Here is a 20,226-nt window from a genome sequence, read left to right on the forward strand (position 1 = left end):
CCTTGTCACATCCATTTTTATTATCTCTTTCTAAACTCTACCACCATTCTCCCTCTGTCTTGGTCACATCCATTTCTACTCTCTCTTTCTAAACTTCACTTATAAGTATTTATAAGTCCTGTGCTTTTTAAACTCTACTTACAAGTGTTTGTAAGTCGTGCATGTATTTATACATTCTACGCATATCCATTTCTTTCTGGCGTTTACATCCATTGTTACTCTCTCTGAACTACGCATATCCATTTCTCTATGCTATTCTCCCTCTGTCCAGGTCACATCCATTTTTACTTTCTCTCTAAACTCCACCGGTGGACCCCTCTGTCTTGGTCACATCCATGTTTACTTTCTCTCTAAACTCCACCTATAAGTGTTTCTTTCTAAACTCCACTTATAAGTGTTTGTACACATCTATTTCTACGTCCCTCTATCCTTAATTTGGGTTGTAGCCCTCAGCCATAAACTCTCATATTATTATGTCATCGTTGGCCCTTTAGGTAAGCTAGTTTAGATACATTATGTATTGTTTTTAATTTTTTCATCAATCCAAAAGGGATTTGGACCTTTTTGGATTGATGGGTTGTTGTTTCTAATTTTTCTCATTAATCCAAAAGGGATTTGGATTGATGAGTTGTTGCAGAAGGTTTATGAGATCTTCTCTTTTGGATGGATGGATTGTTGTTTTTAATTTTCTCATCAATCCAATAGGGATTTGGATTGATGGGTTGTTACAGAAGATTTCTGATATCTCCTCGTTAGATGAAGATTGGACATCATCAATAAAAAAAAGGGATAAATTATAATGATTACTAATTCTTTTGAAAAAAATTAAAAAAAATAAAGATTTATTTGGGATTAGGTTAGATCGAGAAAAAAAAGTGCTTAAAAATTTGTATTTATAGTGCTACGGAATTTGTACGTATCAATTATTAGTGTACTCTATAAGAAAAGGAAAACCTCCTTTGAGGGGATATACATTCCCGTCAGCATGCCCATATTGATTAGAATTCTCAAACAATAATAAATCTATTGGTGAAGGTCTCTCTCATGTGAACATATTATGGGCTTTATTTTATTTTACAGTTAAAATCGAATTTTAATAAGGTATATGTGAAGTATAGTAGAACTTCACCTTCACCTCTCTTTCAATATATATATATATATATATATATATATATATATCGTGAGTCAATGGGCACACAAGTAAATATGAGCCCAACGCCTCATATTGAATCTGGGCCGATTTGGCTATCACTGATGTTTAGTAGTGTTTGAATTTTAATTTTTTTTTTTTAGAAATCCAAATCACTTAGAAATTTTAGGCATATGTTCTTCTCATTAAGCCGCACTTAATAAAAATATAAAGAAAATAATATGAAAAAATAAAATTAACCAAAATACCCCCGAAACTTTACAAGGGTATTTGGTAACTTTTTCTATATAAATCAGTTTTTTGATATTTTTTGAAGATTCACCTATTTTTTTATGAACATAGGCTTAAAATTTCAGGTAATTTGAATTTGTAAAAATAACAATTAAAATTCAAACACTATCAGACATCCATGATCATCAGATCGGCCCAGATTCAATTTGGGCTAGGCCGTTGGGCTCATTTTTACTTGTGAGCCCGTGGGCTTACAATATCAATATATATATATATATATATATATATATATATATATATATATATATATATATATATATATATATAGATATATACAATGAAAATCATCAATACCAAGCCCCAATAATAAACAATATTTCAGAAAGTATACTAGAAAATCCTAATGGTAAAATAGAAATTCAATTTACCAACAACAGAAGAAATAACAGTAAAGATGATTCTAAAATAAAATCATCTACAAGACCTATAATAGAATTACCAAGAAGTTCTACTTCTTCTATAAATCCAAAATTAGAAAGTCTATATAGGACAAGAGAAAATATTATCATCCCACAATATAGGTCCATACAAAAATCTGAACCAGAAATAACTGACTCAGAAATGGATTTTCAAGTCTTAACTCTTACAGAAGAAAAAAGACTTAGCAAACAATTTATAGAACAAGATTACTTATTCGAGGAAAATAAGGAGATAAGAACTTGGTATAAAAAACATTTTCAACCTAGATTAGTAGAATTATTTCATATAAAGTACAATAAGGCACAAAAAAAAGAACGATATAACAAAGGATTTTTTATATGGTTAAAAGAAATATGTAAAGAAAAAAAATACATGTTCCTAATTTTGAAATAAATACAATACAAAGTCAATATGCTTCATATGAAACAACTGACGGAAATACAATGACAAGTATTCACCCTCCTGAAAAAAGTATTGTTATAAAAGGATCAAAACCAGAATTAAAATTAGAAACAAAAGCTACACCATATAAAATGACTACAGGAGAAATAATACATAAAGCTGAATTAATTCGACATGTAATAGAACAAAATAACTATACAAATTTATATATGCAATGTTTAGGAAGGCAGGCATCCAGAATTGAAAATATGTTAAGACCTGTACCTATAAAAGAAACCAAAAATGTTTTATTTAAACCACCTCCATCACTTGATAAAGAAAAAGCTTTAAAAATTCAGGACAAAGAAAAAGAGAAAATTTCTACGGAAATTCCTGAATCCTCTACATTAACCTTACAAGAAGAGACACCCATAATTGGTAACACAATAGAAAATATGGAAGAAGCCTTTACGGAAAATAGTCATGAACAAGATAATAATAATATTCAAAGAATAAGAATAGTATATGGAAAATCATGGAAACCTTTAATAGCTAGGCCTTATCATCATAGACCTACCCCTGTTGATATACAATTCGAAGAAGATTTGGTAGCCTAGAATATTTCCTATTCAGGAAGATCAATAGTAAATTGGAATATAGATGGATTATCTGAACAACAAATATTAGACACTATGAAACATATGACCATGTATGCCTCTGCGTGCAAAATGGTAAGCAACCATGATCAAGAGGTCGCCAAAGCCATTGTTTATGGTTTCACAGGATGGCTTCGAGGTTGGTGGGATTTCCACTTACCTGAAAATACAAAACAACAAATTTTGAATAATACTCGCCAATGGACTGTTAAAAATAAAAATAATCAAGACGTCCTATATTCCGAAAGTGATGCTGTTAATACTCTCATTTACACAATCACACTTCATTTTGTGGGGAGTACAGCCTTACTTGAAGCCCGATCTGAGGATTTATTATCTAATTTAAGATGTCCAACCCTATCCCATTATAAATGGTACAAAGATGTTTTCTTTTCGAGACTATTAAGTAGAGAAGATAGCCAGCAGGATCATTGGAAAGAAAAATTTATTGCTGGATTACCATATTTATTTGCCGAAAAAGGTAAAAAATAAAAATGGAGGAATAATACCATATTCTGTTTATACATTAAGAGATTTATCTACAGAAATATGTGCAGAAGGATTAGCCCTATGTACAGACATGAAATTAAAGAAACAATTAGATAAACAAAAAATGACTGGTAAAAAAGAGTTAGGAGACTTCTGTGAACAATTCGGATATCATATAGAGAAATCTAGAGATAAAATTCATAAAAAGAAAAGATATAAGACAGAGAGAAAAGAAAAGAAATCTTATAAAAAACATAAAAAAGAAAAATTTATAAAAAGATTCTCTCCAAAATACAAGTATCATAGAGGTCAAAGAAAATTACCTGTATGTTATAAATACGGAAAAGTTGGCCATTATAAAAGCCAATGTAAAATAAAAAAGAAAATAGATACTATAATCTTAGAAGAATCTATTAAAAATAAACTATATGATATAATACAAATATATGATGATGATTCTTCTGAATCTTCCACTGATACTAAATGGTAGGACAAATAGAAGATGAAGATTATTTCATGTTCTCAACAGAACAATCTGAATCTGAACAGAATATAGAAGAATGTTCCTGTAATATGCTATCTAAAGAAGATACATTAATATTAGACCTTATAGAAAAAATAAATGATCCAGAAGAAAAGAGAGAAATTATTACCCAATTTATCATATTAACAAAAGCAAAAAATAAACCAGTTCCATTACTAAAACCACCAGAGGATTACAATTTTGCTGAAATACTCAACGAATTAATAAAAAAGATATACTTCAAAGAGAACCCACAATATCTGAATTAAAAAAAGAAGTAAATGAAATAAAAACAGAAGTAGGAAGATTAAAAACTAGAATCGTGATCATACGATGAACTTTGAACGGTGATGAGCATAGACGAAATTACTGTTCATTTTCTCTTATAACCGTTGGAAAGACTTTTTCATTCCGATTTATAGAGAAAAAATGAAAATGAAATACTACCAAATAATGGTGACTATACGATTAACTTTAGATGGTGATGAGCATAGAAGATGAACTAGCATATGAACTTTGAATGATGATGAGCATAAGCGATGAACTAGCATAAGCTGTTCATTTTCACCTATAAACATTGGGACAACTTTTCTATATATATTAAAAGCACATGCATAAGCGCTTCATTTTCACCTATAAACATTAGGACGACTTTTCTATATATAGTGAATACTCACGCTCTTATACCGCGTTGTTAGGCTGACTCCTTCGAGTCGGAAAATCATGCAAATAAGCAACTAAGAAATAAAACACTGGATCCGAGACTTGACTAGTTTTAAAATTATTTTTATTTTTATGTTTTCATCAAAGACCACTTTGTATTTGTTTGCTTTTATCATAAAGGACACTTGTTGTTTCATGGGTTTTTCATGGTAATAACTCATAACTAAATTATTTTGTCTTATGCATGTTCTGTTATTTTTCTTTCCCTTTCGGTGTTGTAAGTTCAACACACATATAATCCTCCAGTTGTATAGTAGTGCACCATTTGATGGGACGCTGATGAAATATATGTATTTCGTCATATAGATGATGAAATATCTTATGATGATGGTTAATTTCTAAACAGTAGTTAAATAATAACATGGTATTCTTGTGTTTGCTTCTTTGTTTCTTCCACATGACTTTTATATAACCTTCATTCAAGTAACAAAGCTCAATGGAACACAAATACAAATACATATAAAAAAATTCTTTTTCGGGGTAAATCAACGAAAAAGGTCGGTACCCTATCTATTTTCATTAATACAAAATTAAACTGTATTAAGTACAAAGGGAGATCCCTTCTTGAGGAATATTTGCGAAATCAAAAATTAAAAGAAGATAAAGAAAATCAGGTGGTCTTATTGACTAAATTGTTATATTATGGCTATTGAGGCCATTGAATAAGAAACAAAAAAAAATTTCTTAGATAGAAGCTCTATTCTACTCATTTCTTTTGCTGCTCCTCTTCAAACCTTTTAATATCATTCAAACCTTTGCATATCATCTGCTCGTTCTAAGGACCTCACTTCCATTGATAACTCACCCCTGGAACACCATGCATACAAGAAAACCATGTAAAATTCAGAAAAGAAATGCAGTAGTCTAAGCATCCAGGACAAGAAAAAGAAAAACACGAGTCTAACGGGGGGGTCAAGGTGTGGTCAGGGTCTGATCACCATTCATTTAAAGAATGAAAATGAAAGATTCAAGGCCAAAATAAAATAAATACATAAGTCTAAGTACCAAGAACCAAAAATTAAAGAAATAATTTAGTCTAAGCACTACTGATTCAAGGAACAAATAATTACACAAGTCCCAGCACCATTTATTAATAAAAGAAAGGGAAACATATACAATGACATTATTTACTTTTCATATAAGGAGGTCACAGTCATTGTATAACCGTTGGATTTGAATTCAAGTGGTTGAGATGTCATTGTTCAAGTACAAAGTCCAAAATAAAATTTTTCGAAAGTTGTAACACACTCTCATCTATTAGATTTCACACACACTTTTATCTATTAAATTTCATATCCAATGGCTCAAAATAATTGTGATCTTGTACCGAAAATAAATGATCTCAAAACATACAAATCCCACAATAAATACAAATGCGTGAGATAGATATAAGATATTACACCCTACACCCTAGACCCTAAAATTCACATTTTAAACCCTCTCATACCCCACCTCATCCCTCCGTTCCTCACTGTAGGTGACATTTACCCCTTACCCCCACCATCAAACCAATAAAAGTTTACGCTTACACCCTCCCTCATACCAATTTCTCTTAAGACCCCCAATTCCCAATAAACCTTCATCCAAGCCCCTCAGACCCAAATTCATATTCATGCCAAGTTTTATTAAATCAACTAACTCAAATTAAAGCTACATTCAATCCACTCCGACCCAAAGTCAAAGGATTATTACAATTAATGTATTGTAATAGTTTCATGTATCAAATAATGCCTTCCTTTCTCTAGAACTGCATTCATTTTCATGTTCTCTCTAGAACTGGTATAAAAGTTCAGGAAATGTTGCTTTTTTTCAATTAGAGAGAGAGAGAGTCGTTCAAATTGATTTTCCTAACATGAATACAATAAGTTGAAAACCATCAGAATGGGATATTCCAATGGTGGAAAATCCTCAAATCGATCGATGTATGGATATGTCGAGATGTATGGATAAGAAAAAAAGAAGATGTCAAGTCATGTATGTTCCGGACTATCTATTTTCAAATTTTGTAATTAGTTTTAATTATTTTTAGATTTGCATGATATGGACCATTTTTGGGGCTTTAAATTTCATAATTAGGTGTGACAACATTGCACTTTTTAATAGAGTTTAGAGGTGTTGCTTGTGTTTAAAGTTGATGCTTTATACAACCTTCATCCGTAAAAAAATAAATAAATAAATAAAAAGTTAAGAAGTTTAATGGAGCATTTCTCAAAATAAAAGATAAAAGAAATAAAAAAAAGTACAATAGAAAGCAATAACAAATACATACACATCCCCTACAATAACCAAAAAAACACCAAAGGATTTTGCACTCCTGCAGGAGTATATTGTCCATTTATTGCCTCGGGTAAAACCCGTGATATAGGACCCCAAATTTGGGGGATTTAACCTCTTCACCCGCACAACTAAGCTTAGTAAAAAAACAAAAATTGAATTGAACTCTCTATGTGCTAAAAAAAATATTTATGACCCAAGATTGAAAAGTTAAAAAATCCTTCCTAAGTAGGGCTCCCGAAATTTTGGAGTTAAGAAATCCTTCCAAGTAGATCTATACATTTCGTTCTCACGGAGGAGACCTCTTAAAAACAAAACCTTTCAAAATCTATCATTATGATAAAAAAAGACTATAAAAATGCATCCCATATCACCAAACCCAAATTAAAATCTATCTATATAATAAAAAAAAAAACAAACTATTTTGGTACAAGGTAGTCACAATATTAATATTAACCATTAGATAGTTGTATTTATTCCATTGACCATGCACAAACTTCACAAATTTTTTCAAACTTTGTGACACACCAAAACTATCAGATTTCATATCGAATGGTTATAAATAATTGTGACCTCCTTATATCAAAAGTAAATAATCTCATTGTATACAAACGAAAAAAAAAACGATACAAAAAAACTTTCAAAGTAATATCGAATGGTTATAAATAATTGTGCCCTCCTTATATCAAAAGTAAATAATCTCATTGTATACAAACAAAAAAAAAAACGATACAAAAAGACTTTCAAAGTAAGAGCGAAGGAGACGTAGAATTTAAAACCCTGAAAAGTTGAAAAAAAAAAAAAAACCATTTTCACTACAATATAACTTGTGAGTGAAGAAAAGAAGCGAGATATATGCCATAAACCTAAAACCCTAAGAAGAGGGATTATACGAAAGAACCCATAACACAAAATTACTTATTAAACCCTAAGAAAAAGGATCACCATCCAGAGTCTCATCAATCAACCCATAACACAAAATTACTAAACACCAAAACCTTCTATTACCAGCCCCTTTCTCATGAAACAGTCGAAAACTAAACCCTAATACTATTAGCTCTCTTAAAAATCAAAATCTCTTTAATCTCAATGAATTTCAGATCACCATCCAGAGTCACAATAAGCTCAATCAATAGCTTCTGCATATCCTCCATGGACCTCCTCCATGGAGGTCCTGTACCTCTCTTGATGTTACCTTCTTTTTTTCTTTTGTTTTTTTTTTTTTTGAGGAATTACCTTATTTAGATATTAGATAATCAAATCTTCTGCATTACCTCTATGGACCTGCTCTTATGGATATTACCCTACATACTTGTAGCTCTTATGGATATTACCCTACATAGATACGTAAGAGATAGAGAAACCAAAGATACAAAAACTAACCTTGATGGCACCAGTGGTGCCTGCAACTTATCTTCCATCTCGTCGACTCTAGCCGCAACGGCGGGCTTTTTCTCTTGGGCCTCCACTGACATCAACGGTGCCGCATCAGGAAAAACCCTACTGTGCTGATGGTACCATTGTGAATACTCTGATGAAGACCACAATGATCCAGGAGCATAAGTAGTTGCAGGCAATTGAGGATCAATAGGCTGGTTTAACAGAGGATCGACATGTTGGTTTAACCGAAGATCAATAGGCTGCGTAAAACCACAACAACTTTCATATGGCCTCCTCTCAAGACCAACAGGCTGGGTCGAACCACAACACCTCCTCTCAATCTCATGCTGCCCATACAAACTGCCGCAATGGTGGTGCTTGGCCTGCTGCTCATGGAGTCTAATCTGCATCAGAATCGAATTGAGCGAATCGAGATGCGCCTTAGCCTGTGCGATCTTGTCGTAGAGCCCCAGTACAACGCCATAGGCCCCAAGGATGGGGTCGCGGGCTCGTAGGTCAGCCTCATAGATGATCGTCCTCATCGCCTCTCCCTTCTTTTCATCCGGGCACTCTTTGAGGATCTTAAGAACGCTGCTAACACCAAAGAGCTTGTGTACATGGGCGAACTGCCTGTCGCCCTCTTTGTTAGGGGGGAAGTGGGGGGCCATGACGCACTCAGGGGTGCACTTCCGGCGCTGGTAGCGGCACGAGGCGCAGGCATGGTGCTGGTTTGAGGAGGTAGTCAAAGATGAACACGATGACGACGGAGATGGTGATGAAATCCAATCCATGAGGCCTGATTTTGTGCATACAAATCCTCCGGGTTTCGTGATTCTGTTTTTATAAAGGTTTCATAGAGCAAGAGATAAGTAAGGGTTCGAAAAGAGATAACTCATACTTCTAAATTTGTTGGGATTCAGATTTGGAGAGAAAAGGGGTAAATAGTTACCAAATCTCTAAATTGGTTGGGATCAATTGCCGTACTAAATGGTTAGCAAATCACCGTATTAAACGAGAGTTTTTTTTTTTTTCAAACCGTTTTAATGTGCGTATCATTCAAAAGAGCGTAAAAAAAATCCACTTTTTTTCATTTAAAACGTGATTTTTCTATATTTACAATAAATCGTTTCCAAAAATACTTTACTATTAATAACATCTGATTTTTTTTTTGGAAAGTTTATTCACCTATTTCCTGTTTTATAAAAGTACATTTTTTATAACTTCAAAAACATTTAATTTACTTTTTTCCTACTTTTATTTCTTTCCTTTTTTTATTTTTATTTTTTATTTTAATCCTAAAACAGGCTCATTGTGCTCCTGATTTATGGTAGAAAATCACTGAATGCTCACATGGATTTATAGGCTTTCTTATATTGCAGCTTTATATTGTGTTGAACACAAGTTTATTATTATTTTTTTAATTAAATCTCATTTAATATTTCATTTATTTATGATTTATTTACTAGGTATTAATCCCTGTTTATAATCCAATAAACAGAGAGAGAGAGAGAAAGAGAACCACTCAGAGAGAGAAATTAGGGGAAAATAGACTAGGAAATTTATTTACTAGCTATCAATCAGTGTTTATAATGCTCAATATCAAGCTCCAATACAGAGAGAGAGAGAGAAAGACAACCACTGATAGAGAACCATCTCAAAGAAATTAGGAGAAAATACATCAGAGAAAAAAATAGATAGAGATAATTATAAAAAATCCCCAAATTTAACCTCTTAAAAAAAAATTAGAGAAAAATAGATTAGAGAAAAAAGAAAAAAAATTAGAGAAAAATAGATTAGAGAAAAATGAGAACCGTGTGATAGAGAGCACTTTCAAAGCACATATTCAACATTAACTATAAAAAATCCTGAAATTAACATAGCTAAAAAATCCCCAAATTTAACATAGCTCAAAGAATATTACATTGAGGCAAAATAAATTAGGGAAAAAATAGGGCTTTTCTCTAAACCTAATTCAACAATCCGTCCGCTTCAAAAAAAGACAGTACTATCTGAGTTCTACGCAGCCGCATCCATCTGAAAAACCTCTACTCTTCCGTGCTACTCTCTCAGAGATCCGTCGTCACCCCTTCTCTCTTTCTCTGTGTTCATCTCTCTCTCTCTGCAACTACTTCTCTCTTCTCTCTCTCTCCGCTCCATTTTTTCTATTAAAAACAATAGCTTTTTGGGAAAACGATACTTAACTTTTTGGGTAAGTACAACACGTGTCATAAGCACACGGGTAAGTACCTCTAAGTTTGGAATTCAACAACATGACCAAATTGTTAGTATGGTGCACAAGCACAAGCTTTGAATTACATGACTAAATGGTTAGTATGGGAATAGCTTTGAATTTGGAATTCAAATTAACATGATTAAATGGTTCATTGTGGCGCATAACTAATGGTGCATAGTTAGCATAGTTAACTTATCCGTTTTTTTCACTCCGACTTGTTTTAGTCTAGTATGATATATTTGCGATATTTTTATATAAAGTATTTTTGTCAATTTATATTTTTTATTTTATTTTTTATCTAATTTTTAAAAATAAAAATGATTTATTTCTGATTTTATAGTGACCCGATATATTGATACTCTCCGACTTGCAAACTATGATTCGGATTGAGATTTAGAGATAGAGAAAAAGTTAGAGAGCGAGTTTTTCGTCTGAAATGTTAAAATAAAAACGATTTATGTCCGATTTTATATTGAGTCGATATATTGATACTCCTCGACTTGCTAACTATGGTAGTACTCCCCTACTTGCTAACTATGGTAGGGATTGAGATTTAGAGAGAGATGGTTTTTGTTTATTTTATTAAGTTTTTTATTCTTGGGATTATTTATGGTAATTGAATATAAGAAATTATCTCTTTTATTTTTTTCAGTTCTCTTAGACTTAGGGTTCTACCCAAATTTACTTTAATCTTTCTTTTATGGGGATTTTTCAAAAAAATTTCTTTTCCATCATGTTGAATCTCACAATCAAGAAATAAATAAATTATTTTTGAGTTTTATTTTCTGTTGGACGAAAATGTTTATCAGGAAATTTATGCAGCCCCAGATAAAATTTTTGACTTCAAACATTAAAAAAAAAAAAAAATAATAATAATAATAATAACTAAACTCTACACCCCTGTTTTTGTTTTCTTTTTTTTTTTTGCATTCATTGAATAAACTAATGAGTAGAAAAAATAAGACGATTAGAATAGGAGATTCCCATATTATTAGATTTCCATAATTTATATGTCAAATAAAGGGAAAGCGAAAAGTAATTATCTTAACTTTTTCAATTATAGAAGTCCATAGCATATGCGATATACAGACTCAACCTGTCAAATTATAAATAAATTTTCAAAATTCTCTTTTTTAATGTAACTTAGTTTTCAAAGTTTTTATTATAAGTTGACAAACACACTTTTCCAATTATAAAAATTCATAAACTAAAACATATAATATTTTCTATTTCTAAACCCGTGACCACTTTAAACTTATTTTTTAACCTAAACAAATGTGAAAAAGACATACTATTTTTAAACCCAATCTTTTCTCTCTCTTCACTTATATATCTCAAACTTCTCTCTTTCTCTCTCTTCATGTGTCCCTCACTCTCTCTCTCTCCTCCCGTGTTTCTCCAAACACCTCTCTCTTTCTCTCCTCCCGATAACCTCTCACCTCCATGAATCCCTTATCTCTCTAGAAGTTTGGGAGGATGGCTTTTAAAAAATGTATACCTTTTTATATTTGTTTGACCTAAAAAAAACAGGTTTAAATTAGTTCAGGGGGTTAGAAGAAATAAAATTTACAATTTTTATGCCCCAAAATATCTTTTAAAACCTTGAGTCTATTATGAAATGAAACTTAAAACTAAAAGGTATGGAGATATTTTCCCTTTATTTTAACGAAAATTTATGTCTCTACCACATATAAAAAAGTTTATTATGCGGAGGTTCAATTTTTTGTATATGTTATGTGGAGGTTCTGCCTGTGGATTTTTTTTTTCCAACTTTGCCCCCAATCAGGTGTTTTCAAAGAATGGATCGATTACTAATTTTATCTTCTTCTTTTTCAAGTTTAGGATTGTCCGATAGGCCGAGGGGCCATCTTGGGGTCGGTCTGATGCTTGAAACATGGACCAACCTAAAGATTGGGGTACTATTACTAAAGAATTCTAGAGAGAGAAAATGAACTTTTGATAATATAATTGTGCCTCACATTGATTTCTTACAGTGGTTCTTTCATTGTATATATAATAGTAATATAATGGTATAATATGCACTTTCCTATCTTATTACATATAATATACACTTTCCTCTATAATGGTAATATTTCGATATACACTTTCCAGCTTGCTACATTCTACAATGGTAATATTTTCTTTGTATTACTCCCCCTCAAAACTAGCTACATTTGAAACCCGAGTTCAAAAAACATCTCGTGGCAAAGGCTTGGTAAAGATATCAGCTATTTGATTACTAGAAGAAACAAAATGAGTGATAAGTAATCCAAAACCAATATTTTCACTCACAAAATGATAGGCTAACTCAATGTGCATTGTTCGTGTGTGAAAAACATGATTAATTGTCATGTAGAGAGCACTAATACTGTCACAAAAAAGTGTTGGATGCTGAGGAAAAGGCAACCCAATATTCCAAAGCATAAAAGAAAACCATGTCAATTCTGCAACAGTGGATGTCATAGATAGGTATTCCACTTCAGCACTAGAAAGAGCCACAGTCGATTGTTTCTTAACACTCAAAGATATGCAGTGGGAACCAAGATAAGTGTAGAAACCAGTGGTGGAATGACGAGTGGTTGGACATCCAGCTCAATCTGCATTAGAGAAGACATATAACTCAAGGGAACTAGCAAATAAGATTCTTATACCACATAATTGTAAACCATTGAGATAATGAAGAATCCGCTTAACTGCCTGAAAAGTGCAATTGTAGGGGCATGCATAAATTGACATAGTGTATGAATAGTATAGGAAAAGTCTAGTTGTGTTATGGTAATGTATGGAAGTACACCAACAATACTCCGATAAAGACATCGATCAGGAAATGGATCAAAATTCCTATTAATAGTATTCTTTATTGCCATTGGTGTTGAAATAGGTTTGGCACCGAGCATCTGAGCACGATCAATAAGATCTCGAGCATATTTGCTTTCTGAAAGAAAAATCCCACCTGAAAAATAAGATACCTTTATACCAAGAAAGTAATGAAGAGGTCCAAGATATTTCATTGCAAATTCCCTTCCTAGTTGGGAAATGAACCATTCTAAAATATTTGAGTTATTATCAATAATAACAATATCATCAACATAAAGGAGAAGGATAATAGTGCCTTTAGTAATGCAAAAAATAAATAGAGATGAATCTACAATGCTACAATAAAACCCCAATAATAATAAATAGCCACTAAATCGATCAAATCAGTCCCAATGTGCTTGCTTGAGATCATATAAAGCTCTTTTTAATTTGCAGCCATGATTTGGATCTTTTGAGCTTACAAATCTATGAGGTTGTTCCATAAACACAGGTTCTTTAAGAAAACCATGCATGAAAGCATTTTTCACATCAAGTTATTCGATATGCCAATGGCGCACAATAGCTATGGTGAACACAATTCGAATACTAGCAGGCTTAATAACAGGACTGGATGTTTTAGAGAGATCTTGTAACCATGTGATGACGATGATACTTAGAGACTGATAAAAAATTAGATTGATTTGTTTTTGGAGCAGCAACATTTTCATTACCATGGTTGTGCATTGCATCATCCTGGACATTTTGATTTGGTGTTTCAGTGGTGACATCTCCCTCTTCAAGAGAAGTTGGAGAGCTATCACTCGTAATGAGTAAAGAAGACCCGAGGGACCTATACATCAAGGGCATCCCGTATGGGTGGTTCAAGTGGAATTGATGAATGAAAGAGAAAGGAGCATGTACGACAGGCACACAACAATCGGACCATCATGCATAGGTGGATTGCTCCCCCTGAACCTGAGCACTATCAAACAAGGAATTTGAGTTAACATAAGGAAATATATTTTCATCAAATACAACATGTCTAAAGATATAGACGCGTCTTGTGGGTGGATGTAGACATTTGTAGCCCTTATGTTGGACTCTATAGCCCAAGAATAAACATGGAAGAGAACATGTACTAAATTTGTTTGCAACATAGTTTCAAAGATATAGAAAACTTCGACATCCAAATACTCGAAATGAGGAGTTATCTAGTAAGTGTCTAAACAATCATGAGTATAGTGAATCCATTTTTAAACTGGTAGAGGAAATTCCGTTGATAACAAATACTGCAGTATGAAAGACTTCAACCCAAAATCTTTTAAGAATTCATGCATGAAACATCATTGTAAGGCTCAATTCTACAATATTTCGATGTTTTCTCTCAACTATTCTATTTTTCTCAGGGGTTCCCGGACATGATAATTATTGCACGATACTATTGTCATTAAGAAGGTCAATAAATTCTTTCTTAGCAAATTCACCACCTCCATCACATTGAAAGGCTCTAATTCTTTTATTAAACCTCCTTTCAACCATATGATAAAATTTTATAAATGCAACGAAAAATTCAGATTTTCATTTCAAATGATAAATCCAAGTAAAACGAGCGTAATCATCAACGAACATCACATAAAATCGATAAATTTAATTTGATAAAATTGGAGCAGAGTCCCATAAGTCTGAATGAATCTTAAAGAGACGTTCAATAGAGGTTTTATCAACAGCATTAAAAGGAAGCTTACAACTTTTTCCCATCTGATAACTAGCACAAACAAAATGAGATTTATTCTATGCATCAATATTAATCAATGATTTAGATTCTAAGTAACAAATAACTTTATTTTGACGATGTCCAAGACGTTGAAACCATACATCTGCTGGTGTTCTTTTATTTCGATTAGAGAATAAAGCTTGTTTCACTTCTTCAAGTACATATAATCCTCCATTTCTACTCCTGTTGACCAGAGTTCGCCATGTGCTCATTTTCTTAATCAGAAAACCATTTAATGAGAACTCAAATATAAAAGGGAAATTTGTTGTACATTGACTAACATACAACAAGTTCTTTTTCATTTCAAACACTAAAAGAACATTAGAAACATTGAATTTTCTAGATCCAATAGCAATATTTGCATCACCAACATGTGAAATAGTTAATTGTTTACCATTCCCCATCATGATTGTATTTGTGCCTCTAAAGGGACGAAGATTTTGCAACTTACTTGGATCTCCTGTCATATGAGTGGAGGTACCAATGTCCGGGAACCATTCAGAGTCTTGTGAATCAGCTATAGTCATTGCAGCAAGGGCCTGAGGAATATCTTCTGATTGGTACATGTGGTTGAATCGATGCCAACACTTGAATGCAACATATCCAAGTTTCCCACAAATTTGATACTTTTTCTGAGGTGTCTAGGTAGATTGTTGTAGCTGGGAAACTTGTTGGAAACCTTGACCCATAGGTCGCATCAAAAGTATACCACTACTTTCTTGATTTTTCTGGGTCATCCCACGACCACCATTAATGATCTGACTAGTTTGAACGAAACCACGTCTTTAAGAGTTGAAGAACTGTTGACCACCAAAGTTGTTTCTCGCTCTTCCTCTGTAATTATGGTTACCTCTGTTGGGTCCAAAAAAAATTTGTTGTCCAACAAAGGCCATATTTTGATTTGGATATGAGTGTTCGTCAGAGACATATGATTGATTTCTAATCTCATGACTTTGAAGAAGAGGTATAATTTCAAAATATGAAGGAATCAGAGGCTTAAACATAGTGGTAACAAAACTCTCATATTTTGGACCAAGTCCATTAAGAAGTCAAAATATCTTATTTTCATCAGGCACAGGTTTTCCAATAGCCACGAAATCATCACAAATACTCTTGAATTTACATATGTATTCTTATAGGGTTGAATTCTCTTTCTTGCAAATTTGGAGTTGCTTGGTAAGTTGAAACCCCTTAGCTTGAGAATTACCTGCATAGGCATTCTTCAGGCATTTCTAAACTTCTGCAGAAGTCTTGAGGCCGACAACAAGGTTAAGACACTCTTCTGATATTATCGCTATGATCCAAGTTTTAAAATGACGGTCAGACTTTAGCCATAATTTGTAATCTGGGTTTTCAATTTTACTCTTACCATCAAAAGAAGAAATTTTTTGACTTGGTTTAGGGCAATCACCATTAATGAATCCTAAAAGCTCCTGACTCTCAATGAGGGAGAGCATCTAGGTTTCTCATAATAAATAATTATTTTATGTCAATTTAATAGATACAAAATCTCCTATATTAAGGGTAGAGGGATAAGGATATTTGTTTGATGAGGATGAAGAGTCCATTGGAGTAGAGAGATTTTCAATGATAGAGAGTACTTGAATTTTTTTTTGTTTGGAGGTTTCGGGTGCGTAAGAGTGTGGGTTTTTTTAATAAATGGACGCATCATTTATTGTCCCATTCTTTGACCTTATTAGTTTTGGCTTGCTTTTGGAAATCTTTGGGAATGGATTATGTGGATATGTAATCTCATTGCTCTATACTGCGTTTATTTGGAAAGGGTTGGGATCTTGTTTTCCTATTGTATGATATGTATTATTGAGCTGCTGGAGTTGAAAGACAATAACTCAATCAATTAATAAGCCACCCACTTCTTTAAATGTAAACAAAATATATGTTACAATTCAAGCCATTACAACACTGTTTCAACATCATATCAACAACAATAACTGTTTCATGAGTTGCAAGACCAACTCTTAGTCATATCAAACACTATTCAATAAATGTAGAGCAAAAACAAACATATTCATTACACACAAGAAAAATAGAAACTGTTGCATACGCCATAGGCATCAAGAATTTGTTGTTGCATGACCGGTTCAGGCTTGAACATAAGATGCTCTTGTGATACTTGTGACTGATTTTTTTGTTATACATTACGATTCTTGAAGTTTATATTGTCGTTCATCCCTTCCATATAATCACAGCACCACTGAAAAAAAGTGCAGTTTGGACACTGATAGAACATTCTTTCAGGATTGGATGGGGAGCTTGATGTACATAAAGTACATGCTATGTCGCACCACGGAAAGGTACGTCGTGGATATCCTCCCGCATTTGTAGAAGCTATGTCGCACCGCGGACAGGTACGCCGTGGATATCCTCCAACTTTTGTAGAAGCTGATGACTTCCTGGCTGGTTCAAATGTCTAGACTTGCATCCCAATTTTATAGAGGAAATAAAGTATATTCATTGCGTATTAAAGTATATCCCATATGAAAACACAAAGTAGTGGTAAACTCATAATACTCACAATTAAGGAGCAATTAAAAAAGATTCAAAGTTTAACTCAATTAAAAGGAAATTAGATTTACAAGCAGCAAAGATACATGATGATGCATCATAGAAACGAAAATTACCACCTATGGAACCCACAATTCAAAGTTTAGGTAGGGACTCCATTTGTAAAATTAGTGCTTTGGCCATTAGAGAGTTTTCATCATCCTTACCTGCATGTACATTATGTTCTCCCTGAATAAAACCATTTCAGTGGATGGTAACTCAGTTCATCCTCCACTCTTCAGCCTTATACCTTGGAGTTTAGTTTCAAGTTTCACAAAATTCCAATAATATCTTGAGAATCATTATATAAATCAATAACTATATATGGCAACAGTTTTGAAAGGATAACATATAAGCTCTCTTAATCTTTCTTACTAATAGACTTTTGAAGGTCCCTACCAGGTAAATCAACTATTCGCTTAATGCATACCAATGTTAAGTTTAATGAGTATTTCAAAATAATATAAGAATGAGGAGTTGTAAGAGAAATTGGAGCAAAGTACCTAAAAATGCATTTTCCTTCCATGCCTTGATCAATAGGATAGGATCGATTGCACTGGATCCAAAAAAAATACAACAGCTAGCATATATTAACGAAATGGTGATGAAATAAAGGATCTCAATAACACCCAAAATGTAAAACTCATATCAAACCCTAAGAAACACACCAATGAAATCATAATCATTGTAAAAGCTCAAAAATCAAAAGAGAGCACAATGAATAGATCATCTAAAAAAAAATCCTAAACAAATGGAGCTTCCCATACCTAGTTCAGAATATAATCGAAGCTCTCGGTGTGAGCGAGAGAGGGTTCTGCTGCTGCTACTTCTGCGATGATGGAGAGGGCTCTGCTACCGCTCCTTCTGCGTGAGGGAGTGTGATGGAGAGAGCGAGAGGGTTGGGTTGTGAGGAGAGAGGGAGGGCTTCTGCGTGAGCGACAGAGAGATCTGTGAGGAGAGAAAGAGGACTTATACGAGAGAGAGAGAGAGAGAGAGAGAGAGAGAATTGTGAGGGGAGAGAGAGGGCTACTGTGTGAGAGATAAAGATCTGTGAGGAGAGAGAGAGGCCTGATGTGTAGAGAGAGAGGAGTGTCGTGTTGAGAGAGAAGGCTTTGCCATTTCTGTTAATCTCTCTGTCAGATGTCGTTGGGCTTCTTATTTAGTAGAAAACGTATGGGTTTGAATTTACGCCGTCCCTTTTCATCCACCAAAGTCGGGCAAATCTCAGTTATGGATGTATTTATCAAAACAATCATTATTTTTTATTAAAAATTATTTAAATAGGTAATTTTACCATCAAGCAAGAACAAATTTAAAATTTTTACAAAACTACATTGACATTTTACAATTTAGTATTATGAAACTTTATTTGTAAGATGTTCTTGACTTTTAGTTAAAATTTCAACTTGACCCCTTACAGAGATGACAAAAGTAACATTTGTCTTGTAGTAATATTTACAAAATTGCCCCAAAAAAATAATATTTTTTAAAAAATAGACTACAAAATTAATAAATCCACCATTCATAACTCTCTCTATCTTGAACCTTTGTAATTTGAAAGGTTGTAAAGTTTAGATTATCCCATTATATAATGAAAAAAGTTTATATAAAGTTGCAACCTTAAAATACATATGCATCCTAAAAATCCATCGAAAAATGTTGTTTTAATGTTTTTCACCTATCTAATTAGTCATCTCGACATCGAGATATATGAATATAAATAATAATAATAAAAATTTGAGTCCCAAAATAGTGCATCTTGCAACACATTATCTAGACCGTCCATTTTGAATATTTTCATATGTTTATAGATCTACTTGATTTTAATCATTATTGGAGTTTAAAATTTCATAATTACGTATAAAAAAAAAATTTCATATAATCCTAAGAATCTTTTACAACAAAATTACATTGGAGGTGTGCCTTTCTTATAGAAACCTCACCCTTATATAATATGTAATATATATGGGAAAAGTTTATATAGAGCCGAGGCTCTAAACTATCAAATTAGAGTCTACCTCAAAATTTTCATTAGAAGAGGTTGTTTTAATGTGCAAATATCCTCAAATTGATCATCTCGACATCAAGATGCATGGACATGAGAACAAAAATAGATTTCAAAGTTTTGGAAATAGTCTATTTTGTAACACCACCTTTTATCATCAATTTTCAATATTTTCAAGTTTACATAGATCTTCGATTTGTACTATTTTTTAAGCTTTAAACTTTATAAATAAAGATTAAAATGTCTTTTAAGGCTATCACAAATATTTAGAGTATTGAAACCACATTTCTCGACACTGTTTGAAGGGAGGCTCTAATTTGATTGTTTAGAGCCTAAGCTCTATACAAACGGCACCCAATATATATTAAAGGAAAAAAGCTCTTAAAATGTAGAATTAAAGATGCACCTCAAAAAATTATCGGAAAAAATTGTTTTAATGTTAAAAACACTCTGATTGATTATCTCGGCACCAACATGTATGGATATGAAAAACAAAAAAAAAAATTTGAGTCTCAAAGATAGTGCATCTTTCAACACATTATCTAGACCATCCAATTTCAAGATTT

At 32.7% G+C, this 20,226-nt stretch overlaps 1 protein-coding gene and 1 long non-coding RNA gene across 6 annotated transcripts; both read right to left on the bottom strand.

The window, feature by feature from the left end:
• Positions 1-2,741: 2,741 nt before the first annotated feature.
• Positions 2,742-10,451, bottom strand: LOC110007538 (uncharacterized). 3 transcript variants are annotated; one of them, XM_020669020.2, is made up of 3 exons: positions 10,255-10,451; positions 8,291-9,121; positions 5,117-5,440 (listed from the first exon to the last, which is right to left on the bottom strand). In XM_020669020.2, exons 2-3 carry the CDS (start codon positions 9,076-9,078, stop codon positions 5,377-5,379), a joined length of 852 nt encoding a protein of 283 aa, XP_020524679.1. In that variant the 5' UTR covers positions 9,079-9,121; positions 10,255-10,451; the 3' UTR covers positions 5,117-5,376. The 3 variants fall into 3 exon arrangements, with proteins under 3 accessions (XP_088729802.1, XP_020524679.1, XP_088729801.1); XM_088873676.1 differs by lacking the exon at positions 5,117-5,440 and adding an exon at positions 2,742-3,058 and having other exon boundaries at positions 8,291-10,449; XM_088873675.1 differs by having other exon boundaries at positions 8,291-10,449.
• Positions 10,452-16,951: 6,500 nt separating this feature from the next.
• LOC110007534 (uncharacterized) lies at positions 16,952-18,798 on the bottom strand. 3 transcript variants are annotated; one of them, XR_016060073.1, is made up of 3 exons: positions 18,423-18,798; positions 18,159-18,211; positions 16,952-17,521 (listed from the first exon to the last, which is right to left on the bottom strand). It is a non-coding gene; the product is annotated as an uncharacterized LOC110007534 (long non-coding RNA). The 3 variants fall into 3 exon arrangements; XR_016060074.1 differs by having other exon boundaries at positions 16,952-17,822; XR_002281452.2 differs by having other exon boundaries at positions 16,952-18,211.
• Between the last annotated feature and the right edge of the window lie 1,428 nt (positions 18,799-20,226).

The sequence above is a fragment of the Amborella trichopoda genome, chromosome 8 (genome assembly GCF_054954075.1).
Source record: "Amborella trichopoda isolate Santa Cruz 75 chromosome 8, AtrichopodaSantaCruz75HAP2 v2.0, whole genome shotgun sequence".
NCBI classification, from domain to species: Eukaryota; Viridiplantae; Streptophyta; class Magnoliopsida; order Amborellales; family Amborellaceae; genus Amborella; species Amborella trichopoda.

Coding starts and splice junctions, on each gene's coding strand:
- LOC110007538 (XM_020669020.2), bottom strand. CDS start 9,078: ATGGATTGGATTTCATCACCATCTCCGTCGTCATCGTGTTCATCTTTG. Junction 5,441..8,290: donor GCACCACTGGTGCCATCAAG/GTTAGTTTTTGT, acceptor ATGGTGTTCCAG/GGGTGAGTTATCAATGGAAG.